Here is a 14,028-nt window from a genome sequence, read left to right as displayed (position 1 = left end):
TTTGCCGGGTTTCCTGATTTTTTATTACCGGCCCCGGCTCTTTCAGCCTGGTGCTGGTTACGGCTGTGGGGGGGACCCCACGCTGTTTTTATTTATTTATTTATTTTTCTATTTTTTTTACACTGAAGCCTGCACGGATCTGACTGATCCGTGCAGGCTTCTGCCAAATACGACAGGAAAATAAAGTGTATTTTCCTGCCGTATTTTCGCGGCCGTTTCACGACAATTAGTAAATCAGGAACCACCATTCTTTTGAATGGTGATTCCTGTCGTATTCTATCGATTGTGTATTAATTCGTATTTCTAAATACAAATACAAATGTCCCACAATACGAATACGAAAATTCGTATATTTTTGGCATAGTAAATGCCAAAAATACGTATGCGCCCAAAAAAATTCGTATTTTCGTATGAAAATACGATTTTTTTCCACAAATTTTTGTTAGTAAATTCCCCCCTTTATCTGTATTGCGCGGAACATTACTGCATTTCACTAGTGATAAATAAAGTTCTGAAAATAACAGCGATCACAACATATCCTATGGCCTCTGGTGTAGTCTGTAGCTGTAATCTGACGTTTAGCCCTGCCCTGAGTGCAGAATGTGACCTGACTGGTATCTGAGTGTCAGAGACTTTCACTTTCATTTCTCCCTCCTGCTGCCAGCGATGGCGTCTGCTGATCTGAGACAGGAGCTGGACTGTTCCATCTGCCTGAGCATTTATACAGATCCTGTAACCCTGAGATGTGGCCACAACTTCTGCCGGGTCTGTATTGATCGTGTGCTGGATACACAGGAGGGGGCTGGAGTTTATAGCTGTCCTGAGTGCAGAGCAGAGTGTCAGGAGCGTCCTGCACTGATACGGAGCATATCGCTGTGTAACATAGTGGGGAGGTTCCTGTCTGCTCGGCCAGATCAGAAGGAGACCGGGATCTTCTACACTCACTGTATTCACTCTCCTGTACCTGCTGCTAAGTCCTGTCTGCTGTGTGAGGCTCATCTGTGTGATAATCACCTGAGAGTACACAGCAAGGCAGCAGAACACGTCTTATGTGACCCCACCACTGCCCTGGGGAACAGGAAATGCTCCGTCCATAAGAAGGTCCTGGAGTATTACTGCACTGAGGATGCTGCCTGTATCTGTGTGTCCTGCTGCCTGATCGGGGAACACAGAGGACATCAGATGGAGTCGCTGGATGAGGCCTCTGAGAAGAAGAAGGAGAAGCTGAGAGATGTTCTGCAGAAACTGACCACAAAGAGAGCGGAGACTGAGAATAGAGTGCAGAGACTACACGAGCGCAGGAGAGAGGATCAGGGAAAAGCAGCGGCTGTAAGAGAGACAGTCACTGCCCTGTTTAGAGACATCAGGAGACAGCTGGAAGACCTGGAGAAGAGAGTCCTGAGTGAGATCTCCAGGCAGGAACAGCGCGTTTCACTCTCAGTCTCTGATCTGATCCTGCAGCTGGAAATAAAGAAGGACGAGCTGTCCGGGAAGATGCGTCACATTGAGGAGCTATGTAACATGTCTGACCCAGTGACTGTCTTACAGGAACTGTACATAGGGGACTTGTGTGACACTGAGGACACAGAGAGACATGATAACCAGGTCCATGGTGCAGGATGTCTGGGTGTGGGTCTCATCTCCCGGACATTACACACATTATCTGATATAATAACCAGGATAAATACAGGGATCTATGTGCAGGAAGCTACAGACCTATTACTGGATGTAGCCACAGCTGGTGATACAGAGTCTGATATAATAACAGGGATAAATACAGGGATCTATGTGCAGGAACCTACAGACCTATTACTGGATGTAGCCACAGCTGGTAATACAGAGTCTGATATAATAACAGGGATAAATACAGGGATCTATGTACAGGAAGCTACAGACCTTTTACTGGATGTAACCACAGCTGGTGATACAGAGTCTGATATAATAACCGGGATAAATACAGGGATCTATGTACAGGAAGCTACAGACCTTTTACTGGATGTAACCACAGCTGGTGATACAGAGTCTGATATAATAACCGGGATAAATACAGGGATCTATGTGCAGGAAGCTACAGACATATTACTGGATGAAGCCACAGCTAGTAATGATATACAGATATCAGGGGACAAGAAAACTGCATCATGGTCAGATATAAACCAGAATCACCCAGTAACACCAGAGAGATTTGAGTATAGTCAGGTAATCAGCACCAGGGGATTCTCCTCAGGGCGACATTACTGGGAGGTGGATATCAGTAGGTCAGAGAGCTGTATGGTGGGGATGTGTTATCCCAGTATAGACAGGAGAGGACATCAGTCACTCATTGGACATAATAACACGTCCTGGTGTCTGTGTAGGATTGATAATGAGTACTTAGTGATACATGACAGTACAGAGATCCAGGTACCTGACAATATCCCCTGTGACAGAGTGAGGATATACCTGGATTATGAGGCAGGACAGATGTCCTTTTATTCTCTTTGTGACCCCATCAGACACTTACACACCTACACTGCCGCCCTCACTGAGCCCCTCCATGCTGCATTATGGGTATTGAGAGGGTGTATAACTATATGTGGGGGTGTCAGGACCTGGTAGACATTACCATGATAAAACTGCACAGAGACTGGTGACATCACAAGGAAGGGAATATAATAGGTAGAACATTTAATAATATGAAGCAGTGGGTGGAGCTACAGATGAGCCCCTCCTCCTGTGTACCAGGTGACCAGTGTACCTGGATGTGTTTTCATGTTGGTGTGTTAAATATTGTCATTATAAATATATAAATACCCATCTCTGTGGGATTTCCCCACCTCTGACTCGAGGCCCCCATGCACTTACCAGATTTGGGACGATTTGGCCCGAAAAACAACCCAAATCAGATATGTTTGATACCTCATCCAACCTGATGCATTGTCCTGTGCGCATCGGGTCAGACCCATCAGCGGCACATCGCAGGTGCTTTTTAGTACCCGCGATGAATCTGGTCTGATTCCAAGTACCGTACTGCTGGCACACACCTGTTTGCGTATCCTAACTCCAGGTTTGCGGGTGCTGAGCGGCAGCGGCTGGTGAGGAGCAGTGTAGCGTGCGGTGATCAGCAGGACGGACATGTCGGGCAGAAGCAGGAATTAGAATTGAAAAAAACAACACGTGTCAAATGACTAGCTGGCCTTTGATTGTCTGAGAGCTCTCTCAACCAATCAGCGGCCGCCAGGAAGGGAGAGTGCTCTCTCAGCCAATCAGAGGCCAGCCAGTCATTTGACACTTTTTACAAAAAATAATACCCGACGTGTCCATCCTGATCACCACCCGCCCCACTGCTCCTCACCACCCACTGCAGCTCCCTGGTTACATGTGATATATCGTGTGATACATCAAGTGCCAAATCGTATGTGATCCTCCCGGGGAGCTGCTGGGCGGGTCACAGGAAAATTGGATCCGACTTGTCCTTAGGACAAGTCAGCCTAATGTATGGGGGCCCTTACTCAGAGCTGTGATTGGCTGCAATAATTGTCTGTCAGCTGCTGTGCACCCTACCCCTGTAGTCAGTATAGACTGGAGAGGACGGAAGTCATACAGTATATAGTATATGATAACCAGTTCTGGTGTTTGTGTGTAGGGGTTATAAGATCCAGTACTCAGGGCCCTAGTCAGAGATATGCTAATGTATTTGCATTTGTGGGATTTCTCAATCTCCAGTTCACTGATTGGCTGCAATAAATGTCTTTCAGCCGTTGTGTACCCAATAGCTGTCTGTTGCTTGCTCACTGCTTTCCTCTCTTTTAATGTCAGTCACCCTGATGTCTGGGCAAGCAACCAATTAATAGGGATGGCCATCGACCATCGATGATTCGAAATCATCGATGGTTCATTGCCGATGTCGAATACTTTTGCCATCGATGGAGGAGAACCACATGGTTTCCCTCCATCGATGGAACAGCAAAACAATGTTTTGCTTTTCTTTTTCTTTTTTTCAAAGTGACGGGACACGGAGCATAGCTCCGCCCCTGACAGTCGTGAAGCCCCGCCACCCCGTTTTTGATTGGCCCACAGGCCAATCAATCAACCACAATGGATGACCATCGATATGTAAAAATATCGATGGTCATCCATTGCATAGTTTAGCACTATCGATGGCCAGCAAGTTCCGGCCAGCTGGTGGCGTTGGTGGGTATCAAGGTCCGTCCGAGTGGCTGCTGGAGCGTGTAGCGGCATTTTTTCCGGGTGGTGGGATGCGGCTGCTGAATATTTTGAAATGACTGGCCGGCCATTGATTGGCTGAGTCTCAGCATGGTTTCCTCAGGCCATATCTAAAGAAGTATGTATACCATAAGAGAGACTTGTATATTTGTTTTTTTTGTTTTTTTTTATTTAAAATAGCTGTTTTTTTTTTCTTTTAAACAAAACTAATAATATGCAGGAGTTGCTCACCGCTGCTTCCATATTTCTGTGAGAGTTCGTCACCACTGAATGACCTGCAAATGACGATAGTCTCTGTGTTTCCTCATGTAAGATTTATTTACACATTAGACTAAAATGAAAAATCCTAATTCTATTGTTCTAGTGCTCAGAGTAAGGTAATAATGGTGCCTGTTAACCCCTCACCTCCGCCTGTATCACTTGTCACATCGCCGCGGTTCCGGTTGGGAATACATGTAACCCCCCTGACACATTTCTGTGGGTAATAGGCCATTGAGTGTGACATCCGGCATCAGATGCCACAATTATCCCTAATCTGCACATATGGAGATCATCCTGCTGGGTATCCCACAGTCCTGTCACTGACTATCATTTACACCATCATTGCCTGTCTGTATCCAACCGTAGTGGATAAGATCACGTCAGTGCTAAGTGTACCGCTCATTACTCTGTTACTAATGGGGTCTTGTCAGTATACATTGCAGCTAGTGCTGTGTAATTATTAGATTCTGTACATGCTTCACTGTGTGTAGATTATCCGACGCCGGCGACCTCCGCTATGTTGACGAGCCGTTGTGTGATGTGCATGTGCGATGGACAATCTGCCCGTACACATCACACCAGGGGCGCCACAAGGGAGGTGAGGGCAGCACCCGGGTGTCACCCTCCGAGAGGTGAAACCAAAGTTCCAGGTGTCCCCAGAGGTAGGGATGCCATTGCATGACACTTTTCCAGATGGGTACTTTCTTTGAAGCTGGAAAGGCCGCAGCTGGGCACCGTATTGCTGTTGCCATCTATAGTTCATGTCTTGCTGGTATCCACACCCGTGAAATAAATTAGCCCCACTTGTGGACGTTTTAAAATGTGAGTAATGAATACACCTGTGCACCTGCCGGGTGACCTAGGAAACGTTGACTGTTTGGGGTCCTGAGGACCGAGTATGTTCTACACAATCCAGACCTAAGAACAGTTCCACCTTCTTGTTGATGCGGTTAACGCCGGCCGACCTCTCAGCGGCGCCTGAGCCGCACAGAACTGTTTTCTCTGTCAAGTCGGGGTCTTAAGACAGCATTAAAGTTAATTAGCTAACGCTGCGCATTCATAAGCCTGGGAATGAAGAATTTTATGTGAGGATAAAGCCAATTAACCAGGTGACCTGCGCACCATCTCCTAATCACCTGCAAGAAAATGATATATTATAATGTGACCTTGGGGTCAGCGTCTCCACATTCTGTATATAGCTAAAAAAAATAGAATTTGTTTATTTTAATTGGTAACTTGCACAGAGCTTGTGAAACCGCTGCCTGTCAGTCATTGGCATCCGCGCAGCGCCAGCGCGCTCTGCGCCTGAACTTCCCGGTTATTCGTCTGCTGCCGTCACCTCTGCTGAATTAATTAACGAATGTTACAAAATCTAAATGTATTAATTCAGCCCAGGTAACGGCAGTGATAACGCAAAGTGGAAGATTAAAGGCTAATAGACAGGATAACATAAACTGCTCATTGTTACTGACTGGCGCACTGCGGAAGGGCCGGCCCGCGGCCTCGGATTATGTGTCATGGAGTATAATCATCTATATAGAATTCCGTGGAATCCATTATTACGAGGCCTGGTGATTCCTCAGCAATTCTTTCTGTTCCGTAGCACAATGGGCCTTATTCTAGTTCACTCATTCTGACAAAATCCTTCTTAGATGGACAAAACCATGCAGGTGGGGCAGATGTAACTGTGCAGGGTAAATACTGGCTGCTTTATTTTTACACCGCAATATAGATCTCACTTTGAAGCAAAACCCCACCCAAATCTAATTCTCTCTGCACATTTTACATCTGCCCCACCTGCAGTGCACATGCTTTTGTCCATCTAAGAAGGATTTTGTCAGAAAGAGTGAACTAGAATAAGGCACAATGTCTGGCAAACTTTCTTGATTCTGAACGCCCTTAGGGGTGTATTCATTTACCTGTGACAAAGGGCCTGATTCACTGATGTCTTCGGGTGTTCCTCTGCGTCCACCCCATGCCTTCCCCCTTCCCGCCCAAATTGAGCTCCAAACTCCAGGGGCTTGGACACACGCAGAAATCCCCTCCATCGACAAGGGGAGTGAATTTGTACCAACCGGCCAGCCCCTAACTGTCATTTTTCAAAAACAGCCCACAACACAGCAATTCGAAGTTGAGTGGCCACTACTTTATCTCACTCTACTGCGACGCACCTCCCCGTGTCTCACCCTTCTCTCTGTCCCCGGGCTGTAGTGGCCGCTGGCACTGAGAGTAGTGTGGGAGGGGTATGTGATGCCCGCTGCACATCTCAGACTCGGGACAGACCTTATAGGGTTACAGACGGAGCGCCTATCAGCCAGCCTGCAGGATTTCCAGATCTCCTGAGCTGGCGCAGGCTGGCGGACAGGAGTTCCATCTGTACGAGCGTCTCACACGCTTGCGTGTCCTCGACAGCAAGGCGGCGGGCAGGGAGTGTGCTGGGGGAGCTGCTGGGGCTATGGCGGCAGCTGGCGGATGGCGATAGAATCGCCAGGAGCTGCTCCATCTGTATAACATAGGTTATATAGATATTACAATTAGTTATGTGATAGTTATGAACATATTTACCCCCAGCGCCATTCTCTTCTTCTCTGTATATTGCTGCGACAATATCTCTGTTCTAATGTAAGCCCTCAGATCCCCGGTATGAATGTGCTGCTATCGGACAATGTCCCCATCATGTTCCCGGTGATGGTCGGACTCTTATCTCCTCCACATGACAATTAGCTGAGACACCATTTATCTCTCTTGTATGTCTGTAAGTCAGGGGGGAGACGTCCCTTTGTTCCGTTCTTTGTCGACCCAGAGAAGCTGGTGACCTGTGTCACAATCAGCGCCATCTATCCGGAAACTTCGATTCAAACGGCGGAACAATTCCCGCAATGATCCCATTGTGTGGATGAGAGTGGCCAGCACTGCTGAGATCTGAGCGTCCAGACACGATAAGTGATGAGGTGTGATGTGGTGTGATGCTGGGGGTTATTTTGGTTCACTCTGACAAATTCTTTCTTAGATGGACAAAACCATGTGCACTGCAGGTGGGGTAGATGTAACATGTGCAGAGAGAGTTAGATTTTTGATAGTGGGGGTACGCGTCCTACGACCTTTTCATACCCCCACTATCCACGTCAGAGTGGAGTTGAGAATAGAATAGTGTGGCGAGCGCAGCGAGCCACCGAGCCCGAAGCGTGGCGAGCGCAGCGGACACCTGTGAAGCCCGCGAGGGGACGCGGATACCTGTGAAGGTATCCGCGTCCGCTCGCCACACTTCGGGCTCGGTGGCTCGCTGTGATCGCCACACTATTCTATTCTCAACTCCACGCCGACGTGGATAGTGGGGGTATGAATAGGTCGTAGGACGCGTACCGCTGCGCTCGCCACGCTTCGGGTTGGCGTTGATAGTGGGGGTGGTACACTCTGAAAAATGACATTTGGGGGCATTTAACATGTTTGCTGCACATTTCAATGCATTTGGATGCATTTCAGTGCAAAATCGCATGCGATAGCATCGCATGCGATTTGATCGCATGCAATGCGATTTTTTAGCTTGCGATGCACATCGTGGGAGCCGTGATACTCCACAAGTACCGTATATATACTATATATATATATATATATACAGTGTATATACCATGTAACGTTCTGCTGGCGCACACATACCCCGCTGCTCGCTCCCCACTTCCCAGACACATGGAATCCTATCATGTTTAATTACAATTTTAATTAATTTTGTCCTCTATGTATATTGTAATTATTGAGAGTTAATGTAAGTAGCGCTTAGAGGTGTATATAATGTGACATTACAGCAGATAAGCTTTTTAGTGCCCATCTTCCACCTAATCATCTATCACAGCTGGCATGCAGGTGGAGTACCCAGCGGCCAGAGGGCCCGATTCAGATCTTCTTGCAGGGCTGCGAACCAATCAGATTCTACGTATCATTTATCTAGCATCTTCTAGGAGATATTAGCTGGTATCTGATTGTTGCTATGGGAAACATCTCCGCTTGTGTAAACCCACACGTCAGTGAATATACTGTAATATAATGGAGTGGGATATACTTACAGTACAGTAGTAACATTTAAATAGCGCACACATATTCCGCAGTGCAGTCATTCACATCAGTTCCTGCCCACAGTGGATCTGCGCCACCTGTCCCCACTCCCATTATAGTTACTAGGAAAGGCCATCGAGGTGGTCGCCATCAAGGGTTGACGTAGATGGCGCAAGTGCAAGAGGTTATCGATGGCAGCATACTATGCACTGGATGACCATCGATGGTTATCGCTTTTCTTTGACTAACTGTCCCGTGTGCCAATCAGAAACTGGAGGTGGGGTGTGTCCCAGCACCTTGGGGTGGGGGGATTTAATCAGTTATGTTGTGCCATCGATGTACTATAGGATTCTCCCTCATAGATGGTAAAAATATTCTACATCGACCATAATCCATCGATGATTATGAATCATTAATGTTCATTAGCCATCCCTAATAGTTAACTTCCTTTCCCATTCCTCTTTTGCACCATCCCTGCGACACACGTGCAAGCCACACCCACTGTCATGCACGTTGGCACACTGGAATCGTGGGCCACAGCCAGGATTAGGAGATAATAGAGGAACCATTAATGCGTGGCCCACACAGCATACGTGATCTACACAGTACCACTCCTCCTGCTGCAGACTGCGCAGATGGAGGGCTACAGTTAGCAGCGACTGGCTCTTAGATGTTACATATATCTTCCCGCTTTCCCAGAAGTAGAATTAAACGCCAGTAAATCCTCCCAGAGTCAGACCCCATTTACTTCTGAATTCTTTATGTCAGCGCAGAACTTGAGGAGTAATTGAATATGTTTGAGACAGTGCTGGATGGGTCCCTGAACAGCGCAGGAATAACTGAAGACTCAGGCGCTCTGACAGATGGGTGACATCGGGTTGGACACAATCTCGGCTTACAGAGGTGATGAGAGAATTGCTTCCAAGTGTCAGGGAATAAGAAAGAAAAAAAACTCTCACAGGCAGGAGCACAATTGACCAATGACAGCTGGGCGCCGGCTCTTGTCCTGCGAGGTAAGTGGCAGAGATGTGACAGTGACAACTCCAATGTCCAAATCTGGCAGATGAATAAAGTACTTTGGCTGCCGCTGTGAAGCTGAAAAACACTTTTTGGCCGTCTGGAAAAACTTGTGCAATTGGAACAGTCTGAATTCCTCTGGGGCTGTCATCCGTCTGCACTGGGAATATTGCACGCAGTCACATCCAATATTTTATATTGATTGGAGAAGCCTCCGTGGCTGCTGGTCTTTGTCCTGGTCCAGACAGAGGCTGCAGGCCGAGCGAGGACTTGTAGTTCCACAGTGGAGCTTTGTATTGGGAGCTGAAGCATCTGCAACAAAAATCATAAACAAGTAAATAATAAAACAATCTATTAATTAATAGTTTTTACTCTAATAAACACTAACAATTTTTTTAAACCTTACTCAGGGCCTGATTCAGTAAGAATATGATAAGCTGCTCACAGTAATGCAAGAGACAAGGTCGACATGGTTTTAGGTCGACAAATGCGTTAGGTTGACAGGTCGCGAGGTGGACATGGGTTTTTTCACAGTTTTTTGTGCCGAGAGGCGGTATTTCATGCCCTACCATCCACTAGGGCGTGGTGGGAGAATAAAATAGTGTGCCGAGGGCAGCGAGGCACTGTGCCCGAAGCATTGCGAGTGAAGTGAGCGGCTGCGGTAGACTTCCAACTGTGTCCATGTCGACTGTGTTGACATTCGGGTAAAAAACGGTGAAAAAAACCATGTCGACCTCGCGACCTGTCGCACTAATGCATTTGTCAACCTAAACTCATGTCGACCTTGTCCCATGTCGACCTAGACATCGATCATCATCGATGTCGACCTAGAACCCTGTCGGCCTTGCTGCCTGTCAAACCCAACAGTGTTGACCTAATGACTGCCGACCTAAGTGTGGTCAATAATACGATCCACACCCCTGTCTGCATACCACCCCCTGTCTGCATACCGCCCCCTTCCTGCACACCGCCCTCTTCCTGCACACCGCCCCCTGTCTGCATACCGCCACCTTCATGCATACCGCCCCCTGCCTGCACACCGCTGGCACACCACCCCCTTGTCTGTATACAACCCCCTCCTGTCTGCATACCGCCCCCTGCCTGCACACCGCTGGCACACCACCCCCTGCTGACTGCATACCACCCCCTCCTGTCTGCATACCACCCCCTGCTGACTGCATACCACCCCCTGCTGACTGCATACCACCCCCTGCTGACTGCATACCACCCCCTGCTGCCTGCATACCACCCCCTGCTGACTGCATACCACCCCCTGCTGACTGCATACCACCCCCTGCTGACTGCATACCACCCCCTCCTGTCTGCATACCACCCCCTCCTGTCTGCATACCACCCCCTCCTGTCTGCATACCACCCCCTGCTGCCTGCATTCCACCCCCTGCTGACTGCATACCACCCCCTCCTGTCTGCATACCGCCCCCTCCTGTCTGCATACCGCCCCCTCCTGTCTGCATACCGCCCCCTGCTGCCTGCATACCGCCCCCTGCTGACTGCATACCACCCCCTCCTGTCTGCATACCACCCCCTCCTGTCTGCATACCACCCCCTCCTGTCTGCATACCACCCCCTGCTGCCTGCATACCACCCCCTGCTGACTGCATACCACCCCCTCCTGTCTGCATACCACCCCCTCCTGTCTGCATACCACCCCCTCCTGTCTGCATACCACCCCCTGCTGCCTGCATACCACCCCCTGCTGCCTGCATACCACCCCCTGCAGCCTGCATACCACCCCCTCCTGCCTGCATACCACCCCCTGCTGCCTGCATACCACCCCCTCCTGTCTGCATACCACCCCCTGCTGCCTGCATACCACCCCCTCCTGCCTGCATACCACCCCCTCCTGCCTGCATACCACCCCCTCCTGTCTGCATACCACCCCCTGCTGCCTGCATACCACCCCCTGCTGCCTGCATACCACCCCCTGCTGCCTGCATACCACCCCCTCCTGTCTGCATACCACCCCCTGCTGCCTGCATACCACCCCCTGCTGCCTGCATACCACCCCCTCCTGCCTGCATACCACCCCCTCCTGCCTGCATACCACCCCCTGCTGCCTGCATACCACCCCCTGCTGCCTGCATACCACCCCCTCCTGCCTGCATACCACCCCCTCCTGTTTGCATACCACCCCCTCCTGCCTGCATACCACCCCCTCCTGTCTGCATACCACCCCCTGCTGCCTGCATACAACCCCCTGCTGCCTGCATACCACCCCCTGCTGTCTGCATACCACCCCCTGCTGACTGCATACCACCCCCTGCTGCCTGCATACCACCCCCTCCTGCCTGCATACCACCCCCTCCTGCCTGCATACCACCCCCTCCTGCCTGCATACCACCCCCTCCTGCCTACATACCACCCCCTCCTGTTTGCATACCACCCCCTCCTGCCTGCATACCACCCCCTCCTGCCTGCATACCACCCCCTGCTGTCTGCATACAACCCCCTGCTGCCTGCATACCACCCCCTGCTGCCTGCATACCACCCCCTGCTGCCTGCATACCACCCCCTGCTGCCTGCATACCACCCACTCCTGTCTGCATACCACCCCTTGCCTTCATACTGCCCCCTGCGTGCATTTGCAATTGTATTACTATGTGATGCCATCACACAGTAACACGGACATTGTGACCATCTGTCACAATGCCCCTTTGCAACTGCAGCCTGAGTAAGGCTGTCTGTCACAGGGTGACCCGCGGTGCAGTCTCTGGCCTGGCCACTTTTTGAATCGGGGGCACCTCGAGGACTCTTGGAAACCCCTCATTGTGATACAGCGACTCCCAGAAGTGATCTGATTGCAGGAAACAGAACAATGGAGGACAGCCAACTAAGAGATATTGGAAAAATAATTTATCTCTCACATTTCTGTTACTTCTGGGAACATATTAAATGCTTCTATAAATGCCACTGGAAAGTAGCAATGTTTCATGGGATAAGGGCGACGTTACCGGAACACATTACTTGAAATTTTGCATTAAATGGTGTTTATGGTTAAATGAGCGTAAAATACTGAGAATTGGAGAATAGCGCGAGGTTGTGCTCAACAAAGGTTATTCTGTGGACAGAAGAAGGCGGCATACACATGGAAATACAATAACAATTGTGTTTCTCTAGGCTAGGTGACGCTACCATCCAAGACTGAATGGAGACGCCAACACATATATTGTGGCAGGGACAGCATACTTCCACATGAAGGCTGATTAGCAGCATCTGTGCTCTCCTAATATGAGTGTTTCCAGGGCAGAGGGCCAGTGCTGCCTTTGTCACACTACAGAGTCCACCCAAGCTGCCCATCCTGCTGGGATGGACCATTGGTGACACCAGAGTCCAATACAAGCCAGCTTTAAGTTGCCCCTTGATCTTAGGCCTGAAGCAGCATCTGTCAGGATCTTTTGCCAATTGCCCTCCTGCAACGTTATGCCCCTTCCTGGGGTACAGACCTGCGTCTGAATGTGTAAGGACTGACACGCTCATTTTTTTATGCACATGTACCTTTCATTGCATGGTATATCCTGTGCCAGGCCCATGCTAGGTACAGATTGCCCGTCATAGTATGGTGGCCAAGGCGAGCGATTGTGCAGCACTATGCTATTGCTGACCACCATTGCCAGTTATCTCTAACTCCATCCTGACACAAGCTAAGCCATTGGCTGCTTGATATGATATATTGACTAATATTTCATCGCCAAAGAGGATTATCGGGATGGTAAAACGAGGCACCGCAGGAGAAAATAGTGATTTATCTACAGTTATTCTCTTGTTACATTGGGGCAGATGTATTAAGCCTCGTGAAGAGATAAACTGGAGATAAAGTGGAAGGAGATAACGCACCAGCCAATCAGATCCCAACTGTCATATTTCAAACACAGCTGATTGGCAGGTGCGTTATCTCCTTCCACTTTATCTCCACTTTATCTCCAGTTTATCTCTTCTCCAGGCTTAATACATCTGCCCCATTGTGCGAAGCGCTGGCACTGCCGGAGAGTTGTTTCGTAATGCTTCATAAATAGATTCCGTCAGTGTCTGGACGCACAAAAAACAGATGGAATATGCCCTAAAATAGAGCGAATAAACTCTTATGCGCTGCCAGTATATTGCGCTGCCAGTATATTGCGCTGTCTTCATGCGCTATTGCTGCAATTCTCAGCTGTTCCCGATCACAACAATGCACTGAATTCAATGAAAAAAAAAGAACCTCTTTGGATTAAGGAGCTGATTGGCGACTGATGAAGCTGCGCTATATACAAAACTATTAAATAATAATAAATTCATTAATTTTGTTAATCACTTAGCAATAAATCTATACAAGTGGTTGTGGTCTGGGGTGCAGGCAGGTAAGTTCATATGTACCCTGTCTATGCATCATATGGTGGAAGATGCCTGGCGTGATGGAGACAACTGATGCAGCAAAACACTTCTCACACAGGGGTTATTCTAGTTCACTCTCTCTGACAAATTCCTTCTAATGCT

The 14,028-nt window shown here is 48.9% G+C and overlaps 1 protein-coding gene across 1 annotated transcript; it reads left to right on the top strand.

Annotated features, from left to right (window-relative positions):
* The first annotated feature begins 517 nt into the window (after positions 1-517).
* Positions 518-3,752, top strand: LOC146059383 (E3 ubiquitin/ISG15 ligase TRIM25-like). The gene has a single exon (XM_083171563.1). The coding sequence runs from the start codon at positions 667-669 to the stop codon at positions 2,596-2,598; it is 1,932 nt and encodes a 643-aa protein (XP_083027689.1). The 5' UTR covers positions 518-666; the 3' UTR covers positions 2,599-3,752.
* Positions 3,753-14,028: the final 10,276 nt, after the last annotated feature.

Source organism: Crinia signifera, chromosome 2, assembly GCF_055691185.1.
Source record: "Crinia signifera chromosome 2, ASM5569118v1, whole genome shotgun sequence".
In the NCBI taxonomy this organism is placed as follows: Eukaryota; Metazoa; Chordata; class Amphibia; order Anura; family Myobatrachidae; genus Crinia; species Crinia signifera.
This window is presented reverse-complemented; position numbering and strand designations above follow the sequence as displayed.